Source organism: Bombina bombina, chromosome 1 (assembly GCF_027579735.1).
Source record: "Bombina bombina isolate aBomBom1 chromosome 1, aBomBom1.pri, whole genome shotgun sequence".
Taxonomy (NCBI): domain Eukaryota; kingdom Metazoa; phylum Chordata; class Amphibia; order Anura; family Bombinatoridae; genus Bombina; species Bombina bombina.
In genome coordinates this window covers 1,295,240,460-1,295,260,140 of record NC_069499.1, presented here as the reverse complement: position 1 = coordinate 1,295,260,140, position 19,681 = coordinate 1,295,240,460, and the positions used below count along the sequence as shown (strand labels likewise).

The following is a 19,681-nucleotide window of genomic DNA, read 5'->3' as shown; positions in this document are numbered from 1 at the left end:
TTTTGCAGGTGTACACGTGTCTGTGTGAGTGTTGTGTGTGTGTGCATGTGTACACGTGTCTGTGTGAGTGTTGTGTGTGTGTGCATGTGTACACGTGTCTGTGTGAGTGTTGTGTGTGTGTGCATGTGTACACGTGTCTGTGTGAGTGTTATGTACATGTGTACACGTGTCTGTGTGAGTGTTGTGTGCGTGTGCATGTGTACACGTGTCTGTGTGAGTGTTGTGTGCGTGTGCATGTGTACACGTGTCTGTGTGAGTGTTGTGTGTGTGTGCATGTGTACACGTGTCTGAGTGAGTGTTGTGTGCGTGTGCATGTGTACACGTGTCTGTGTGAGTGTTGTGTGCGTGTGCATGTGTACACGTGTCTGTGTGAGTGTTGTGTGTGTGTGCATGTGTACACGTGTCTGTGTGAGTGTTGTGTGTGTGTGTGCATGTGTACACGTGTCTGTGTGAGTGTTGTGTGTGTGTGTGCATGTGTACACGTGTCTGTGTGAGTGTTGTGTGCATGTGTACACGTGTCTGTGTGAGTGTTGTGTGCATGTGTACACGTGTCTGTGTGAGTGTTGTGTGCGTGTGCATGTGTACACGTGTCTGTGTGAGTGTTGTGTGCGTGTGCATGTGTACACGTGTCTGTGTGAGTGTTGTGTGTGTGTGCATGTGTACACGTGTCTGTGTGAGTGTTGTGTGTGTGTGTGTGCATGTGTACACGTGTCTGTGTGAGTGTTGTGTGTGTGTGCATGTGTACACGTGTCTGTGTGAGTGTTGTGTGCATGTGTACACGTGTCTGTGTGAGTGTTGTGTGCGTGTGCATGTGTACACGTGTCTGTGTGAGTGTTGTGTGCGTGTGCATGTGTACACGTGTCTGTGTGAGTGTTGTGTGTGTGTGCATGTGTACACGTGTCTGTGTGAGTGTTGTGTGTGTGTGTGCATGTGTACACGTGTCTGTGTGAGTGTTGTGTGTGTGTGTGCATGTGTACACGTGTCTGTGTGAGTGTTGTGTGTGTGTGCATGTGTACACGTGTCTGTGTGAGTGTTGTGTGTGTGTGCATGTGTACACGTGTCTGTGTGAGTGTTGTGTGTGTGTGCATGTGTACACGTGTCTGTGTGAGTGTTGTGTGTGTGTGCATGTGTGCCAATATAGGCATGCTCAGTAGTAGCAAACAGCACAAAAAAAATAAATCAAGACAGGCTCAGTATCAGTTCTGCACCAAGGGTTTGTGTGAGTCGTAGTCCAAAATATTGCTCTATTAGGGGCCATAGCCTGCAGGGCAGTGTGTACTATCCCCTCACACACAAACACATATAATGTTATTTGTTGGGTGTAATCATGTATATGTAAATCCATGCTGATATACTACTTGCAAAGCCATATTTTAACCCTCTGGGCACCAGAGCAAAATATAAAACATGATCCCATTGACTTTATTGACTTTTTCACCCTATTTTTATATATAAACATGAACACGGTTATATATCCATTTCCCCTCCACTCCTCTTGATCAAACAGTAGCCTATTTTATTTCTAATGAAGTGATTATGTTTCACTAACCTGTTTATCCAAAATAATATTGCGAAGGCAGCCTTTGAAGTGCTTGTGTGGCAGGTGCAAATATGAATGAGCAGTAGACTCTTTAATGCCACCTAACTGGAGGACTGGGTGCGTATTCCAAAGCCTTCAAGACAAAATATGTAAACAAACACACATTGGTTCATTTTCTTGGCTGAATTCAGTTTAGTGTTATAAAAAAGAAAAAAGAAGAATATTGCTTTTTAATGACAAAAGGAACAGAGAATCTATTAAAGATATACAAACCAGGGTAATCCTGATAGTCCTTAATTTGTAACCACTTCAAATATATGAAGGTGTTATTATACGTATAAATATTATTTCCTCTTATTTTCTTGTCCTTATTATTCAGTCAGTACTAAAGCAACACAATGGAAGGTATGGGGGAAATAATCTGCCTATGTCTGAGGAAGCTCAGTCTGTATGGCTGTCCTTTAAATTGCTAATTGTGAAAGTATGCAGGGATGACCTTGTTGCTACCTTGCACAATTGTTCCACTAAAGCTTCATTGTATTGGAGCCATGATGATACCTTTGGTATAGTAATATGAGTGATTATCTTAAAAGGTGGGGATTTTCCCCTAAGCTTTTGAACTATAAAGATTTAACTTAAGTGGGCAAGGATATCTTGGGAGCTCTCTGTCTCTTTCTGAAAACACAATGGAGAAGAAAAAGGGTAATACATCTTCATAATTCACTTGGTAGCTTCAGGGCTCTAAATTTAGATAATGTAGGACATCTTTGTCATTTAGTATTCTCAAAACTGACTGTTATCAGTAAAAATATGGAGTTATAAGCATCATTTTGTCATGACTCAAAATCAGAAAAGGTGAAACTTACTAATTTAAAAACAAAACATTGCCTGTTGAAAAAGCAACAAGTGTGATAATGATAAAACTGAGCTGGCTAGTAACATCCATAGGATCTAGCCCTATGGGTTTAAATGTTATGAAACTCATGATATTGAAAATCTTATTTCATTGTTATAATTAGGTTAGGGTAAAACATGCAATTAAACTTATTAGGTAGTCAGTTAGGCACCAGGATTTACTTTTGTAGACAGTACCTTTTGTCTTGCTGTATCAACCCAGTAACTTCACAACTAGAACGATCTTCTGTTAATAATTTTTTCCCAACACCTTCAGCTTCATAGATGACAGCTGAGTTACAACGGTCCAACATGAAATGAACTTCCTGAGTTAAAGGAGAGAAAGGTCACATGGAATGAGAGAATATGGTATGTGCGAGTTCCATAATGAATACCAGCAAAATAAAGTACACACTTCTACAGTGATAACATCCTCTCCAATGTATCTTATGAAGGTGATTCAATAAGGTTTTGAAAGCTATTTTATGCTACTTATAACATATGAAACAAATATCTTTTCTTACTGTAATATTGTTAGTAAATCTAGGCTACTGTGAACAATTGACTAAGCTGCAATGAGCCCAGATAGATAAGAATAATTGTAGCTGCACTCTAAGTTCCTTGACCTTCCCTGTATTCACTAAAGGCCATAATGCTTAGAACTTACTGTTAACAGTTTGGACACAACCAAATGTAATTAAAATGATAATTAAAGCATTTGTATATATGTATAATATATATTAGCAATGCAAAATATCTTCATACAATACATTTTGTATAAGGAATTTATATGTACTATTGTTAGTACGATTTGCAGGATTATTCTACCAGGTATATGCCCCTTAATAACATTTAGGGGGGAAAAGTTTTCAGATTGTTTATATTATCTTATTTTCCTAAGAAGCATTAGTTTTGTAAAAATAATACTGAAATGCTCGAACATCAGTATGAATAAATATTTCTGTTGTCTGCCAGTAAGCTTCATTTCAGAGTGAGCTTCTGCATCCTTAAACTATATCTTCTATGGTTGGTTCCCAGGGAGAGATTTGACCCGAAAAGAAATTTATAGTGGCAAGAAAAAAGTATGTGAACCCTTTGGAAATGACTGCATTTCTGTATAAATTTGTCTTAAAATTTGGTTTGTTCCTAAACATCTAAGTTACAGTATTTAACAAACACAATCTGTTTTAACTAATAAGACAAATTGTTGTATTGTTCTTCTACATATTGAATATATCAGTCAAATATTCACAGTATATGTTGGAAAATGTATTTGAAACACTAAGCTTATGACTTTAACAAAAGCTAATTAAATTGGAAATTGACAAATCTGGTATCCAATTAATGAAACGAGATTAGAGGTGTGGGTTAGAGATACTTTTACTGATAAAACACACTAAAAATTTTGAGTTTGCTATTCACAAAGTGCATCAGTTGATGTGAACCCTGCCTTGTAAAAAAAAACTCTTAGAAGACCTGTTATCAAGAATTGTTGAGTTGCATAAAGCTGGAAAGGGTTAAAAAGTTATTTCAAAGAGCTTACATATTCATCTGTCCACTGTTAGATAAACTGTCTATGAATGGAGACAATTTAGTACAGTGGCTACTCTCCGTAGAAGTTGCCGTCCAGCCAAGGTGACTCAAAGGGCACACAGCGCAATTCTCAATTAATTAAAAAACATAATTTATGCTTACCTGATAAATTTATTTCTCTTGTAGTGTATCCAGTCCACGGATCATCCATTACTTATGGGATATTAACTCCTCCCCAACAGGAAGTGCAAGAGGATTCACCCAGCAGAGCTGCTATATAGCTCCTCCCCTAACTGCCATTACCAGTCATTCGACCGAAAACATGCAGAGAAAGGAAAACCATAGGGTACAGTGGTGACTGTAGTTTAATGGAAAAATTACCTGCCTTAAAGTGACAGGGCGGGCCGTGGACTGGATACACTACAAGAGAAATAAATTTATCAGGTAAGCATAAATTATGTTTTCTCTTGTTAAGTGTATCCAGTCCACGGATCATCCATTACTTATGGGATACCAATACCAAAGCTAAAGTACACGGATGACGGGAGGGACAGGCAGGCTCTTTATACGGAAGGAACCACTGCCTGAAGAACCTTTCTCCCAAAAACAGCCTCCGAAGAAGCAAAAGTGTCAAATTTGTAAAATTTGGAAAAAGTATGAAGAGAAGACCAAGTTGCAGCCTTGCAAATCTGTTCAACAGAAGCCTCATTCTTAAAGGCCCAAGTGGAAGCCACAGCTCTAGTAGAATGTGCTGTAATTCTTTCAGGAGGCTGCTGTCCAGCAGTCTCATAGGCTAACCGTATTATGCTACGAAGCCAAAAGGAGAGAGAGGTAGCCGAAGCTTTTTGACCTCTCCTCTGACCAGAATAAACGACAAACAGGGAAGACGTTTGTCGAAAATCCTTAGTTGCCTGTAGATAAAATTTCAGGGCACGGACTACATCTAGATTGTGTAGCAGACGTTCCTTTTTCGAAGAAGGATTAGGACACAAAGATGTAACCACAATCTCTTGATTGATATTCCTGTTAGTGACCACCTTAGGTAGGAACCCAGGTTTAGTACGCAGAACTACCTTGTCTGAATGAAAAATCAGATAAGGAGAATCACAATGTAAGGCAGATAACTCAGAGACTCTTCGAGCTGAGGAAATCGCCATTAAAAACAGAACTTTCCAAGATAACAACTTGATATCAATGGAATGAAGGGGTTCAAACGGAACCCCCTGTAAAACATTAAGAACTAAGTTCAAACTCCATGGTGGAGCAACAGTTTTAAACACAGGCTTGATCCTAGCTAAAGCCTAACAAAAAGCTTGAACGTCCGGAACTTCTGACAGACGTTTGTGTAAAAGAATGGACAGAGCTGAAATCTGTCCCTTTAAGGAACTAGCGGATAAACCCTTTTCTAAACCTTCTTGTAGAAAAGACAATATCCTCGGAATCCTAACCTTACTCCATGAGTAACTCTTGGATTCGCACCAATATAAGTATTTGCGCCATATCTTATGGTAAATCTTTCTGGTAACAGGCTTCCTAGCCTGTATTAAGGTATCAATAACTGACTCAGAAAAACCACGTTTTGATAAAATCAAGCGTTCAATTTCCAAGCAGTCAGCTTCAGAGAAATTAGATTTTGATGTTTGAAGGGACCCTGGATCAGAAGGTCCTGTTTCAGAGGTAGCGACCAAGGTGGACAGGATGACATGTCCACTAGATCTGCATACCAAGTCCTGCGTGGCCATGCAGGCGTTATTAGAATCACTGATGCTCTCTCCTGTTTGATTCTGGCAATCAATCGAGGAAGCATCGGGAAGGGTGGAAACACATAAGCCATCCCGAAGGTCCAAGGTGCTGTCAAAGCATCTATCAGAACCGCTCCCGGATCCCTGGATCTGGACCCATAACGAGGAAGCTTGGCGTTCTGTCGAGACGCCATGAGATCTATCTCTGGTTTGCCCCAACGTCGAAGTATTTGGGCAAAGACCTCCGGATGAAGTTCCCACTCCCCCGGATGAAAAGTCTGACGACTTAAGAAATCCGCCTCCCAGTTCTCCACTCCCGGGATGTGGATTGCTGACAGGTGGCAAGAGTGAGACTCTGCCCAGCGAATTATCTTTGATACTTCCATCATTGCTAGGGAGCTTCTTGTCCCTCCCTGATGGTTGATGTAAGCTACAGTCGTGATGTTGTCCGACTGAAACCTGATGAACCCCCGAGTTGTTAACTGGGGCCAAGCCAGAAGGGCATTTCAATTCCAGAATGTTTATTGGTAGGAGACTCTCCTCCTGATTCCATTGTCCCTGAGCCTTCAGAGAATTCCAGACAGCGCCCCAACCTAATAGGCTGGCGTCTGTTGTTACAATTGTCCAGTCCGGCCTGCTGAATGGCATCCCCCTGGACAGATGTGGCCGAGAAAGCCACCATAGAAGAGAATTTCTGGTCTCTTGATCCAGATTCAGAGTAGGGGACAAGTCTGAGTAATCCCCATTCCACTGACTTAGCATGCACAATTGCAGCGGTCTGAGATGTAGACGTGCAAAGGGTACTATGTCCATTGCTGCTACCATTAAGCCGATCACCTCCATGCATTGAGCTACTGACCGGTGTTGAATGGAATGAAGGACACGGCATGCATTTTGAAGCTTTGTTAACCTGTCTTCTGTCAGGTAAATCTTCATTTCTACAGAATCTATAAGAGTCCCCAAGAAGGGAACTCTTGTGAGTGGAAAGAGAGAACTCTTCTTTTCGTTCACCTTCCATCCATGCGACCTTAGAAATGCCAGTACTAACTCTGTATGAGACTTGGCAGTTTGAAAGCTTGAAGCTTGTATCAGAATGTCATCTAGGTACGGAGCTACCGCAATTCCTCGCGGTCTTAGTACCGCCAGAAGAGCACACAGAACCTTTGTGAAGATTCTCGGAGCCGTAGCCAATCCGAATGGAAGAGCTACAAACTGGTAAAGCCTGTCTAGAAAGGCAAACCTTAGATACCGGTAATGATCTTTGTGAATCGGTATGTGAAGGTAAGCATCCTTTAAATCCACTGTGGTCATGTACTGACCCTTTTGGATCATGGGTAAAATTGTCCGAATAGTTTCCATTTTGAACGATGGAACTCTTAGGAATTTGTTTAGGATCTTTAAATCCAAGATTGGCCTGAAAGTTCCCTCTTTTTTGGGAACCACAAACAGATTTGAGTAAAACCCTTGTCCTTGTTCCGACCGCGGAACCGGATGGATCACTCCCATTAATAAAAGATCTTGTACGCAGCGTAGAAACGCCTCTTTCTTTATTTGGTTTGTTGACAACCTTGACAGATGAAATCTCCCTCTTGGGGGAGAGAATTTGAAGTCTAGAAGGTATCCCTGAGATATGATCTCTAACGCCCAGGGATCCTGGACATCTCTTGCCCAAGCCTGGGCGAAGAGAGAAAGTCTGCCCCCCACTAGATCTGTTCCCGGATCGGGGGCCCTCGATTCATGCTGTCTTAGGGGCAGCAGCAGGTTTCCTGGCCTGCTTGCCCTTGTTCCAGGACTGGTTAGGTCTCCAGCCTTGTCTGTAGCGAGCAACAGCTCCTTCCTGTTTTGGTGCAGAGGAAGTTGATGCTGCTCCTGCTTTGAAATTACAAAAGGAACGAAAATTAGACTGTCTAGCCTTAGGTTTGGCTCTGTCTTGAGGCAGGGCATGGCCTTTACCTCCTGTAATGTCAGCAATAATTTCTTTCAACCCGGGCCCGAATAAGGTCTGCCCTTTGAAAGGTATATTAAGCAATTTAGATTTAGAAGTAACGTCAGCTGACCAGGATTTTAGCCACAGTGCTCTGCGTGCCTGAATGGCGAATCCGGAATTCTTAGCCGTAAGTTTAGTTAAATGTACTACGGCATCTGAAATAAATGAGTTAGCTAACTTAAGGGCTTTAAGCTTGTGTGTAATCTCATCTAATGGAGCTGATTCAAGTGTCTCTTCCAGAGACTCAAACCAAAATGCTGCTGCAGCCGTGACAGGCGCAATGCATGCAAGAGGTTGCAATATAAAACCTTGTTGAACAAACATTTTCTTAAGGTAACCCTCTAACTTTTTATCCATTGGATCTGAAAAGGCACAGCTATCCTCCACCGGGATAGTGGTACGCTTAGCTAAAGTAGAAACTGCTCCCTCCACCTTAGGGACCGTTTGCCATAAGTCCCGTGTGGTGGCGTCTATTGGAAACATCTTTCTAAATATCGGAGGGAGTGAGAACGGCACACCGGGTCTATCCCACTCCTTAGTAACAATTTCAGTAAGTCTCTTAGGTATAGGAAAAACGTCAGTACTCGCCGGTACCGCAAAATATTTATCCAACCTACACATTTTCTCTGGTATTGCAACTGTGTTACAATCATTCAGAGCCGCTAACACCTCCCCTAGTAATACACGGAGGTTTTCCAGCTTAAATTTAAAATTTGAAATATCTGAATCCAGTTTGTTTGGATCAGAACCGTCACCCGCAGAATGAAGCTCTCCGTCTTCATGTTCTGCAAATTGTGACGCAGTGTCTGACATGGCCCTAATATTATCAGCGCACTCTGTTCTCACCCCAGAGTGATCACGCTTACCTCTTAGTTCTGGTAATTTAGCCAAAACTTCAGTCATAACAGTAGCCATATCCTGTAATGTGATTTGTAATGGCCGCCCAGATGTACTCGGCGCTACAATATCACGCACCTCCCGAGCGGGAGATGCAGGTACTGACACGTGAGGCGAGTTAGTCGGCATAACTCTCCCCTCGTTGTTTGGTGAAATATGTTCAATTTGTACAGATTGACTTTTATTTAAAGTAGCATCAATACAGTTAGTACATAAATTTCTATTGGGCTCCACTTTGGCTTTAGCACATATAGCACAGATATCTTCCTCTGAATCAGACATGTTTAACACACTAGCAAATAAACTAGCAACTTGGAAATACTTTTCAAGTAATTTACTATAATATGAAAACGTACTGTGCCTATAAGAAGCACAGAAAAAGTTATGACAGTTGAAAATTAATAGACTGAAAAGTTATAGCATCAAATCTTTGTAAAAAACACAATTTTAGCAAAGGATTGCTCCCATTAGCAAAGGATAACTAACCCTGATAGCAGAAAAAAAATAAAAAAAAAATACAGAAATAAACGTTTTTTTTTTTTTTTATCACAGTCAACTACAATCTCACAGCTCTGCTGTGAGTGATTACCTCCCTCAAAACAAGTTTTGAAGACCCCTGAGTTCTGTAGAGATGAACCGGATCATGCAGGGAAGACAATAAACTTCTGACTGAATTTTTTGATGCGTAGCAAAAGCACCAAAAAAGGTCCCTCCCCCTCACACATAACAGTGAGAGAGATCAGTAAACTGTCATAAATTAAATAAAACGACTGCCAAGTGGAAAAAAATAGTGCCCAAAACATTTTTTCACCCAGTACCTCAGAAAATTAAACGATTTTACATGCCAGCAAAAAACGTTTAACATTAATAAATTGAGTGTTATTAAAAAGCCTGTTGCTAGTCCCTGCAAATTAGGCTAAAGTTTTATGCATACAGTATAATTCCAGTGAAGTGCCATTCCCCAGAATACTGAAGTGTAAAATATACATACATGACAGCCTGATACCAGTTGCTGCTACTGCATTTAAGGCTGAGTTTACATTATATCGGTATGGCAGAATTTTCTCATCAATTCCATTGTCAGAAAATAATAAGCTGCTACATACCTCTTTGCAGATTAATCTGCCCGCTGTCCCCTGATCTGAAGTTTACCTCTCCTCAGATGGCCGAGAAACAGCAATATGATCTTAACTACTCCGGCTAAAATCATAGAAAAACTCAGGTAGATTCTTCTTCAAATTCTACCAGAGAAGGAATAACACACTCCGGTGCTATTATAAAATAACAAACTTTTGATTGAAGGTATGAAACTAAGTATAATCACCACAGTCCTCTCACACATCCTATCTATTCGTTGGGTGCAAGAGAATGACTGGTAATGGCAGTTAGGGGAGGAGCTATATAGCAGCTCTGCTGGGTGAATCCTCTTGCACTTCCTGTTGGGGAGGAGTTAATATCCCATAAGTAATGGATGATCCGTGGACTGGATACACTTAACAAGAGAAAAGAACCCTAGAGTAACAACTAAAAAGTTGAAGAAATCATTGAAACTGGTTAACATCTCTGTTCATGAGTCTACTATACGGAAAACAATGAACGGCCAGACACCAATAAGAACGCCTCTGCTTTCCCCAAAAAATATTGCTGCTAATCTGAAGTTTGCCAAAGAGCACCTTGACACTCCACAAAGCTACTGGGAACTGTGGACTGTTGAAACTAATGTTGAGTTGTTTAGGAAGAATATGCAGCACTATTTATGGCGTAAAAAGGACACTGCATACCAACATGAATGTTTAAGTACTGAAGAGGGAACATATGAATGGTTAAGTACTGTAGAGGGAACATAATGATTTTGGGTTGCTTTGCTGTTTCAGGTCCTAGACCACTTGCCATCATCAAGGGAAACATAAATTCCCAAGTTTATCAAGATATCCTACAGGATAATATCAGGGTGACTGTGAGCCAGCTGAAGTTCAGTAGAAGTTGAGTAATGCAGTAATGTAGTGAATTTACTACAGAATGGCTTAAAAAATAAAATATGCGTTTTGGAGTGGGGCAGCCAGAGACAAAATCTTAACCCCATAGAGATGCGGTGGAATGACCTCAAGAGAGCTGTTCACACCAGACATCCTAAGAATTCTCGTGAGGAACTGGGACTCTGAATGCCGGACAGCCATGAGGAACCGGGACACTGAACGCCAGACTGAAGTAGCATTCACAAGCACTGATGCTATCAAAGCAATGATCTGAGCACCCCTGTGGAGATTAGGAAGAAAAGGACTCCGCTCCAGGGGAGAGCCGGGAAGATCGCTTAAGGAGTTGATCCGTTAGTGGTGAGTCACTACGTTTTCATGTGGAATGTCTGTATCCTCACACATACACACAGTGAGAGTTTGGGGAATTCTCTCACTGTGATTTTAAAAGCTGTCTGTTTTTTGTTGCTTAGTTTTAAGCTTGCCATTTATTACCCATCAATAGTGTAGCCACCTACTACTTTTTCCTTGAGTTTTGTATACATTTAAGCAGTTTGCTAGAGCCACGGCCAGGTTCTTGGTGTTGCTACACTCTAGACATCCTCCGCAGGCATTATGATTGAGGAGGGTGAAACAGACCGCTCCAGTCCTTTTCTCTCTATGGACAGCTAAAGAAAGAGACTTGACTACCTGAAACTGTAATAAGGTTTTTTTCCACTGACAAAACAAATTACAGCTTAATTGCTCTATTTGAGGAAATGGAATTCCTATTGCTTAAAGAAGATAAGCTAAAGTGGGATATTAAAACCCTAACTAGATATCATGACTTAGGTATGGTACCCAGGGGCTTAAGACTAAACAAGTTTCCCACATTTGTCACTGATGACAAAACCTTAATAGAGTTTTGGAATAGCAATCTTACATAGTGCTATCTCAAATTAATGAGGTTGATATGTGAGTTTAAACAGAAAGCATTAGATGATATTGCTATTAAAATTAAGGAGATACAAGATGAACTAAGCAAACGGAGTAAAGAACCTAAATATTTGAAATTCGACAATACTCTGCAGAAAGTGATTACAGAGGCTAAAGCCCTTCTACTGGAGGTCAAACACACAAAATATCTAAGGGACCAGCAAGATTATGACCAAAAAGGAGTGTATGTGTGGAACAAAAAAGATAGATTTGCCCTAAGGAAGAAACAGAATAAGAATGTCTTTTACGCTAATAAACAGAGAGGGGGGAATAGACACAGATGAAACAGAGGCAGATGGGCCAATTTCTATGAGATTGAGGGAGAATCCTGGGATGAAGGCTCAGCATCAGGTGGTGAAGATCAAGCAGCTCAAGATCAGGCTGTGAGACCTAAGGAGGGACCAAACAGACTACCCTCTATACTTAAGAATAAGTCACAGGATCCCCACTCTTCTTCCACACACTACAGGGAAGACCCTAAACCAGTAGGAGGGGGGCAGAGAGACACCCGTAAAGTTGAAAGAGTGAAACTGGAACAGGTTTTTTTGGTCCCCCCAAAAGCACCCGAAGGGGGGGGGAGGAGGAAACCTAGAACCCCAATACCAGCAGAGGGAACAGAGACAATACTCCCAAAGCAGAGGCCAAAGGAGGGGGAACTACAGATTATACATTAAATGAACAAGAACTTGAGGTCCTGAGCCTGGGCCTAACTTTTGTGCCTACGTCAAATTTCAATTTGTTCAGGACAAAACTGGACGTGAACAAACTTATTTAAAATGTGACTCTTAAAAAGTTCTACTTCACAATCAAGGTGGACCTAATGAGAACGATGATTTCATCAATATGACTTCAGATGAGGAAAGAAAAAGTCCTTCCATAGAACTTGATTTAGACTTTCAAGAAATGTGTGATGTCAAGGTGTTGGAATCTCTCCAGGATGAGGGAGAAACTGAAGGGACAATGCAACCCAAAACTCCTACTCTGAAACTTAAATCTTTTTTTATCCCATTCAGAGCAGAGGGCCACTCCTGGAGAAATTCCAAAGAAGAGTGGAGGAGGATTTAACCAAACTACAGTATGTAACCAACAGGGGTAAAAATTGTAATATAACCAGGAATAAAAAAAGGGCCCTAGATAGTCTTGGTGGCAACAAAGAGATCATCATTAGAGCAGCAGACAAGGTGGAGGTATTGTTGTCCTTAACAGGAGTGATTTATATTGGAAGCACATAGACAGTTGAGGAATGAACAAGACTATGTCGGTTTGTTGGGCATTCCAGCACCAAATTGCCCCCCTTGTAGATGATGGGGTAGAACTGGGATTTATTGATTAAGATACAAAAAACTATTTGCGGGTACAGAATCCAGCCATTCCTGTTTTCAACCATTTACCAAAAGTTCATAAGTCTGCATCAAATGTGCAGGGGAGGCGAATTGTGAGCGGAATAGGCTCTTTATTAAAGCACCTGTCTGATTAGCAGCCCCTGGTAAGCACACTCTGGATTTTTCTGTCTCACACAAAGCATGTATTGAATCTCCTTTCTGGTGTGACATGGCGAGCTCATTATAGATGGCTCACAGTGGATGTGAGATCATTGTACTCTACCATACCCCATGAGAAAGGCTTTGAGGCGGTTTGTTTCTTTCTTGAAAGGTGTTATAGTATGAATGCTGAATATGTTGAATATATAGTAAAGGTAACCAAATTTTCGTTTACCCACAACTACTTCGAGTTTGGGGGGGAGTTCTTTCTGCAGAGACGTGGGACAGCCATGGGGGCCAAGTTTGCCCCCTCCTATTTTAACCTGTTCATGGGTTGGTGGGAGCTGTCCCACGTCTATGGCGGGAGGAACCCCTTCAGACAAAAAATAGTTTGGTACAGACGCTTTATTGACAACCTCCTTTTTATATGGAGAGGTTCAGAAAGCGATCTAGAGGAGTTCACTGAGGGTCTTAACAATAACACTGTGTGCATTAGCTTCATTTCAGAAACCTAAGAGTTTGCTATTAACTTTCTTGACATTACACTAAGGGGAGTTCCAGGTCGAGATCAAAACAGAAATATTTCGGAAGCCCATCTCTGGGATATCTCTCCTACATGCCTCAAGTTGCCATCCAAAAGAGTTTTCAATGGTGTAGCAAGAGGCCAATTCATTCACCTCAAAAGAAACTGCACGGATGCAGACATGTATGAGAGACAAGCAGATGATTTAACCAATAGGTTATATAAAAGGGGGTACGATACCTCCATTATATCAAAGGCCAGAAAATCAGTAAGGGGAGTGACTAGGGAATGTATTTTGAGTGCCAAGAGAGGGAAATTACATAAAGATACAGGAAACAAGGTAACATTCATTACAGAATACTCACAGCAATATACACAAATATGTCAGATAATCGAAAACACTTTAACTTGCTATCAGTGGAAGATGGTTTACAAAATACAGTGGAAAAAGGTGTCAGGTTTGCCTATAAGAGGAATTGGACTATAGGAAATAAAATAGCTCCCACTAGGTTACAGAAGGAGCAAACAGACAACTCCTCCTGGTTGAGATTTAATTGGACCTATTGCTGTAATTACCAAGCCTGTGTAGCATGTGAGAGAGTGACCACAGGGGAAAACTGGAGTGTTTCCAAAAACGTCTGTGCCTTAATTGTCGGTCCACTTACATTGTGTATCTTATCACATGTACCCATTGTGCCCTTCAATATGTTGGGCTCCTACTAGGGAGGCTAGATTAAGGATTAAAGAACATCTAGCAGACATTAGGGCCAGCACCTTACCTACCCCTTTGATCAACCATTTCTCGGTCCTCCACCAAAAAGATGTGAGATCCTTCACGTGGACCATCATTGAAAAGGTACCTCCACAAAAGGGAGGGGAGGACAGGACCCGTAAACTAGGAGAAAGGGAGACCTTCTGGATCTTTAGATTGAGGACTAGGGTTCCAGAAGGTCTAAATTCTGAATTTGATCTAATAATTTTCTGGTAGGCTGTGACATATATATGTAAGGATTTGTACACCACTGGTAGTGGTGAGGGTCATAGGTTCCATACTGAAACCCAGGATAAGTCCCCCAGCAAGCTTAGAAGAACACAACAGGCAGGAAGACGAGAATGCAAAGCAACTGGTGAATAACACTGTTGGGAAGTTGTGTGTTAGTTGTGTGTTAGTCTTAATATATAGAGGAATGTATATTAAAGTGCCCCTAACCTGATTGTACCTGTGAAAGGAATGCTATACTAGGTTAAGACATTCTGAATGAGTAGGTCAGAGAGATTGACAGGAGGCCTACAGTGTTCCTGGGAAATATAACTTCACTCCTGTGGTACATTAGATCTCTCCCCTTTCTGTTTTAGCCCACCCCATAATTTACGATAGGATATTGCACTGAGTATATAATCTGAGATACATCAAAACTGTAACGGAGGGGCACATATATTTTTTCATTGCATTAACTAGGTAGATTATACTCTCCATGGCATCAGTGACTACTTTTTTGCAGTTAATGTAACACATATTCTGGACATTTCTTTAAAGTGTGTCATTGATCAGTAGAGCGTAAGGATTGGATACGGCATAGAATGAGCCGGATTGGGTAAATTTAAGAGAGTGTGTAGACTCATTATCCAATAGGCAGGGAGACAGTTTGCTTTAAGCACAGATGATACTATTGATTTTACAAGGGGCTAGGAGTAAGGCGCAAGACGAAAAACCAGTTGATTGGAGGTTCTGGGACTTGAACAAAGATGCATTAGAGAGGCCATTCCAGCATGCAGTGCCTAGTTGGCTTTTTCTTATCGTTAAATATTATAGCAATAAGTTTGTATTAATTTCTATTCAGCATTCTCATAGAGATTCAGGCTACAATTATTAGTGAATATCCACCTTAATGCTATTGACATAGTATTAGGCTTACATTGCTTTAAAGGATCTAATGAGTGCTGTAGTTACAGGGCGAGACAGAGGTATTTGTAAAAGTATTGGTAAAAATGCTGCAAAAGATCACCACTATTAGTCCTTATTTTCTAAGAATGTGCTCACTGTGCTGTAATATTACACATGGGGTTACAAATATTCTTTTCAGTGTAAGCTGGAAACAAAAAAGATAGGGGAAGAGACAGCCCCCCTGTAGAAATGCAGTCTGTAATAGGAAGCCTTGTGATTAGCTAACCTTGACAAACTAGGTAATAGTCTGAGATGTGTAGGAGTAAAAATAAAACTGAAGAAGATGTCCGAAACTGGTGTTGGAATTTCCTTTTTTTCATATTTCAAATAAAAATGTTTATTAGCAAATGCTTCTGTTAGCAATATTATAATATTGTCCATGCCTATTTTTGCTATGTTATGTATTGTGATGTAATCAGATATTCAATTGCTCATTTTTGCTATCAGACTCTAAAGCTGATACATTTTTTGAATCTGATTCCCAGAAAATGTTGTATTCAATAAATGCAAAGACAGACATCCCTGCTTGGTTTCTTTTTCGTTGGGGTCTAAAGAAAAGGAGAAACCACATCTTGGTATCCTTTGTTACAGAGTAATCCTCAATGTGCTCAGGAGCGTGAACATTTCTTTAGCCATCTGGTAGCAGAGTTTGAAACATTGTTTATATCAATGTAATGCATAGTTGCAAACACTGTTGCCATAGACTATTAAGACACATGCACTCTCCTAAGCTCCTTTCAGCCTACCTAGGTATACTCTTCAATGAAGGATACCAAGAGAACAAAGTAAATTTGATAACAATTTTTTTTATAATTGCATGCTCTATCTGAATCATTAAAGTTTAATTTTGGCATTTTGGTCCCTTTTTATTCTGCGGCTGCAGTTACAGGGGAGCAATACAACTACTTTATACCGCACCATCTAATTTGGATCATCCTATGTTTCTCATTTTATACAATCAGTGGTTACATTGATATATCCCATTATTTCATGTCAGAAAACAAACTAGACTCCAGTAAGTATATCAACCTTCTTTCCAAAAAGGCTAACAAACTGCTTACACCAATTTTTATTTTCTTCAGAGAAATTTACCTCGGCTTTTATTCTCACGTCAATCCGATGCCATTTCCCATCAGTTACATTAACAACTTTTGGAAAATGTAGCTGCAGAATACTGGTCTCTTGGCCCATTTTCAGAGTCGGCATACTGTTGGAAATCTCTTGTAGAAACAAAGACATTGTATTTATTGTCATGCAGCTGACACTATTTTCTTAATAAAATACCAAGCTGAGCTCTATCATTGAAAAAAAATAGATCATGGTTGGCTAGTTTCACAGAAGCTTGTGCGACTGCAGAGGAGTCATTTTGTAAGATGGAGATCATGGTCACTTCATCGGTTTTCTAGTGATTCCTGCTATTAACATCTATAATAAGTGTCCCATAACATGATATCCCACTCAACAAAAGGGAAATGCTAGCAATGTAAAAAGCAACACGCTTGCAAAATGGTTATGTAAATATCTGTGACATTTTTTTATGAGGGCAAAGTAATTTCACAGGATAGAATGAGGGCATCTCAGAAACCTCTAAACAAGGTGTGGTAATGGTTTTCCACTTCAACCCCATTCAAAGATGTGAAATTCATAGACACTCTATTGCCCCTGTGAGGCATCTCATTTGGCAGTAGAGTTCAGTTATTTCAAAGCTGACACCGTTATCTCGTTTTAATTACCACAATGTACCCTGTTCTTGGTTGGTCGTTAAGGGTTTGTCAGCTCATCTTGCTATTATGACTTCCCTTGCTCCTGCAGGCCTCCTGAAATAGACAGCAGCGAGACCTTGCTATAAAAAAATCAGGGTATGTCGCTGGTTGTTAAAGGGACACTGAACACACATTTTTTCTTTCTTGATTTAGATAGAGCGTGCAATTTTAAGCAACTTTCTAATTTTCTCCTGTTATCAATTTTTCTTAGTTCTCTTGCTATCTTTATTTGTAAAGCAGGAATGTAAATATTAGCAGCCAGCCCATTTTAGGTTCAGCACCATGGTTAGTGCTTGCTTATTGGAGGCTTACATTTTCCCATCAATAAGCAAACATAACCCAGGTTCTCAACCAAAAATGGGCCGGCTCCTATGCATCACAATCCTGCTTTTAAAATAAAGATAGCAAGAGAACGAAGAAAAAAATGATAATAGGAGTAAATTAGAAAGTTGTTTAATATTGCATGCTCTATCTGAATCATGAAAGAAAAAAATTGGGTTTAGTGTCCCTTAAAGGGGTTAAAAGTGTTTAATGATGGTGTTTTTGGGAGTGGAACTGGTTACATTACAATAAATAAACTGGTTACAAGATAGATGCAGCTCCTTATGATGGAGCTGATCTTGCAATTCAAGGCTGTGATGAGGGCCAGCTACAAATATCTTTGAATTGTTTAAGTTGTGAAGTTATGGTACATTTTATTCAGGCAGATATTAGTTTCATGCATAGGTTTTACTTAATCTAGGCCAATGGAAACCTTAGAACAGGTGTGCTCATGAGCTAGATGGATCTACCAGTAGATTTTAAGTATATTTTGCTCCACTACAATAGTCTCATTTAAAAAATAAAAATAGAGATTCAGCACACGAATATTAGTCCCTATTCTAGATACCTTTTGTGTGCAAGCTCAGATTTCCTTAGCACATGCACAATTAGATCACATTGTTATGCTTCACAGAAAATAAAGTTCCATAACAAACCTAAATAGATGAAGTTCTGTCCATTCCTGTTTGCCGGTTTAGACAATGGACCACTGTATAGTAAAAGGCCGTCAGGTGTGTCGCTTATAAACTCCAGGGAGATGTGGTTTTCAGAACAGTGCCTGATGGGTGGAAACCAAGCATAACCATCCCCATTAAAACTCAATTTCGTTTGCTGGCAAAGTGGCCCCAGGAATTCAGGCAGACAACGACACCTGGACAGAGAAGTCAAACGGCAAGTTAGTTATCAATATGTAAGCACATGTCTTAAGAGAGTATGATGATTCCTTTAAAATGTTTTCATAGCCAAGCCATTACATGATTATCTCTCATCTTCATTAAACATTAGTTCATGTCTTATAAAATGTAATCAATAATCTCATTCTCCTTGCTGGAATATGCAGAAGAAAAAACTTACACAGGACTTGGAGGAGTTGCCCTCATTGCATGTGTGTGGCCTTGCTGCTCACAAACGGCTCCAAGCATTTTGTTGGTGTGTAGGACTTTAGGGCTGATCACATATATAAGTACCTGTTTCCTCAGGTAGGTTATGTTAGTTTAGTCTATTTGCAGACCACTTTGTAAATTAATTCTCAGTTCACCTTAAGATGTAACAAAAAGTCTCTCTTTTGGGGTGTTATCCATGCACATGGATCATAGCATCTGAAGCAAAAAAAATATTTCTACATATGCTTTGATTTTTTTGCAACACACCAGCCCCAGCAGATCAGTACACTATATAAACTTTAATAGTGTCTAAAAAGGGACCCCTGACTACCTAAAGTTGCATATATAAGACAATGCTTTCAATTAATTAAATTACTTGCGGTTTCATAGGTATAGCATCAGGGCCGTCTTTAATATTGACTGGACCCTGGGCAAAAATGTTCTTGGGCCCCCCCTCCCACCCCATGCAATTTCGCTCTCCACCCCAACATCCCAAAAAACAACTAAATCAAAAAAAATTTAAATCATTATTAGTATTATTAACCCAGCGGTGGATCATCCACTGCTGGGCTAATCATTTTAAAAAAAATGAAATAAATTGCAATATGTGAAACTGGACCTATGCAGTACTAATAAGTAAATAAATATATAAATTCCTCCACTGTGGATTCATTTAATATTCTTTTGAATGTGATTCTGGTGTGAGGTTAGCTGGTTAAAGAGATTTAGGGCAGCCAACAGGAGCAAAGCAAGGTAAAGACTGAGGAGGAAGCATGGAGGTGCAGACAAATATAAGTTTACTGATTGGAACAGCAGAACTACTATGGGAAGCTGTAAAATCTGAGACAGAGAGAAAATAAAAAACTATAAAAATAAACCTTACATTAATGTGTGAAGTATCAGCATGACACTATACATCAGCCAGAGCAGCACATGTCGCTTCTTTGCTAGGAACAAATTCCCTCTCACCCTGCACTAGACAATGCTGCATGGGGAGGGGCGTG

The 19,681-nt window shown here is 40.2% G+C and overlaps 1 protein-coding gene across 1 annotated transcript in view; it reads right to left on the bottom strand.

The window, feature by feature from the left end:
• The window catches only part of LOC128664439 (putative neural-cadherin 2), a 48,795-nt gene extending 32,089 nt beyond the window's left edge, over positions 1 to 16,706 (bottom strand). Inside the window, exons 1-3 of the mRNA XM_053719273.1 lie at positions 16,583 to 16,706; positions 2,633 to 2,760; positions 1,550 to 1,673 (exon numbers count right to left, since the gene is read on the bottom strand). Coding sequence (XP_053575248.1) covers positions 1,550 to 1,673; positions 2,633 to 2,760; positions 16,583 to 16,696 — 366 coding nt within the window. The 5' untranslated portion in view covers positions 16,697 to 16,706. The remainder of the gene's footprint in view (positions 1 to 1,549; positions 1,674 to 2,632; positions 2,761 to 16,582) is intronic.
• Positions 16,707 to 19,681: the final 2,975 nt, after the last annotated feature.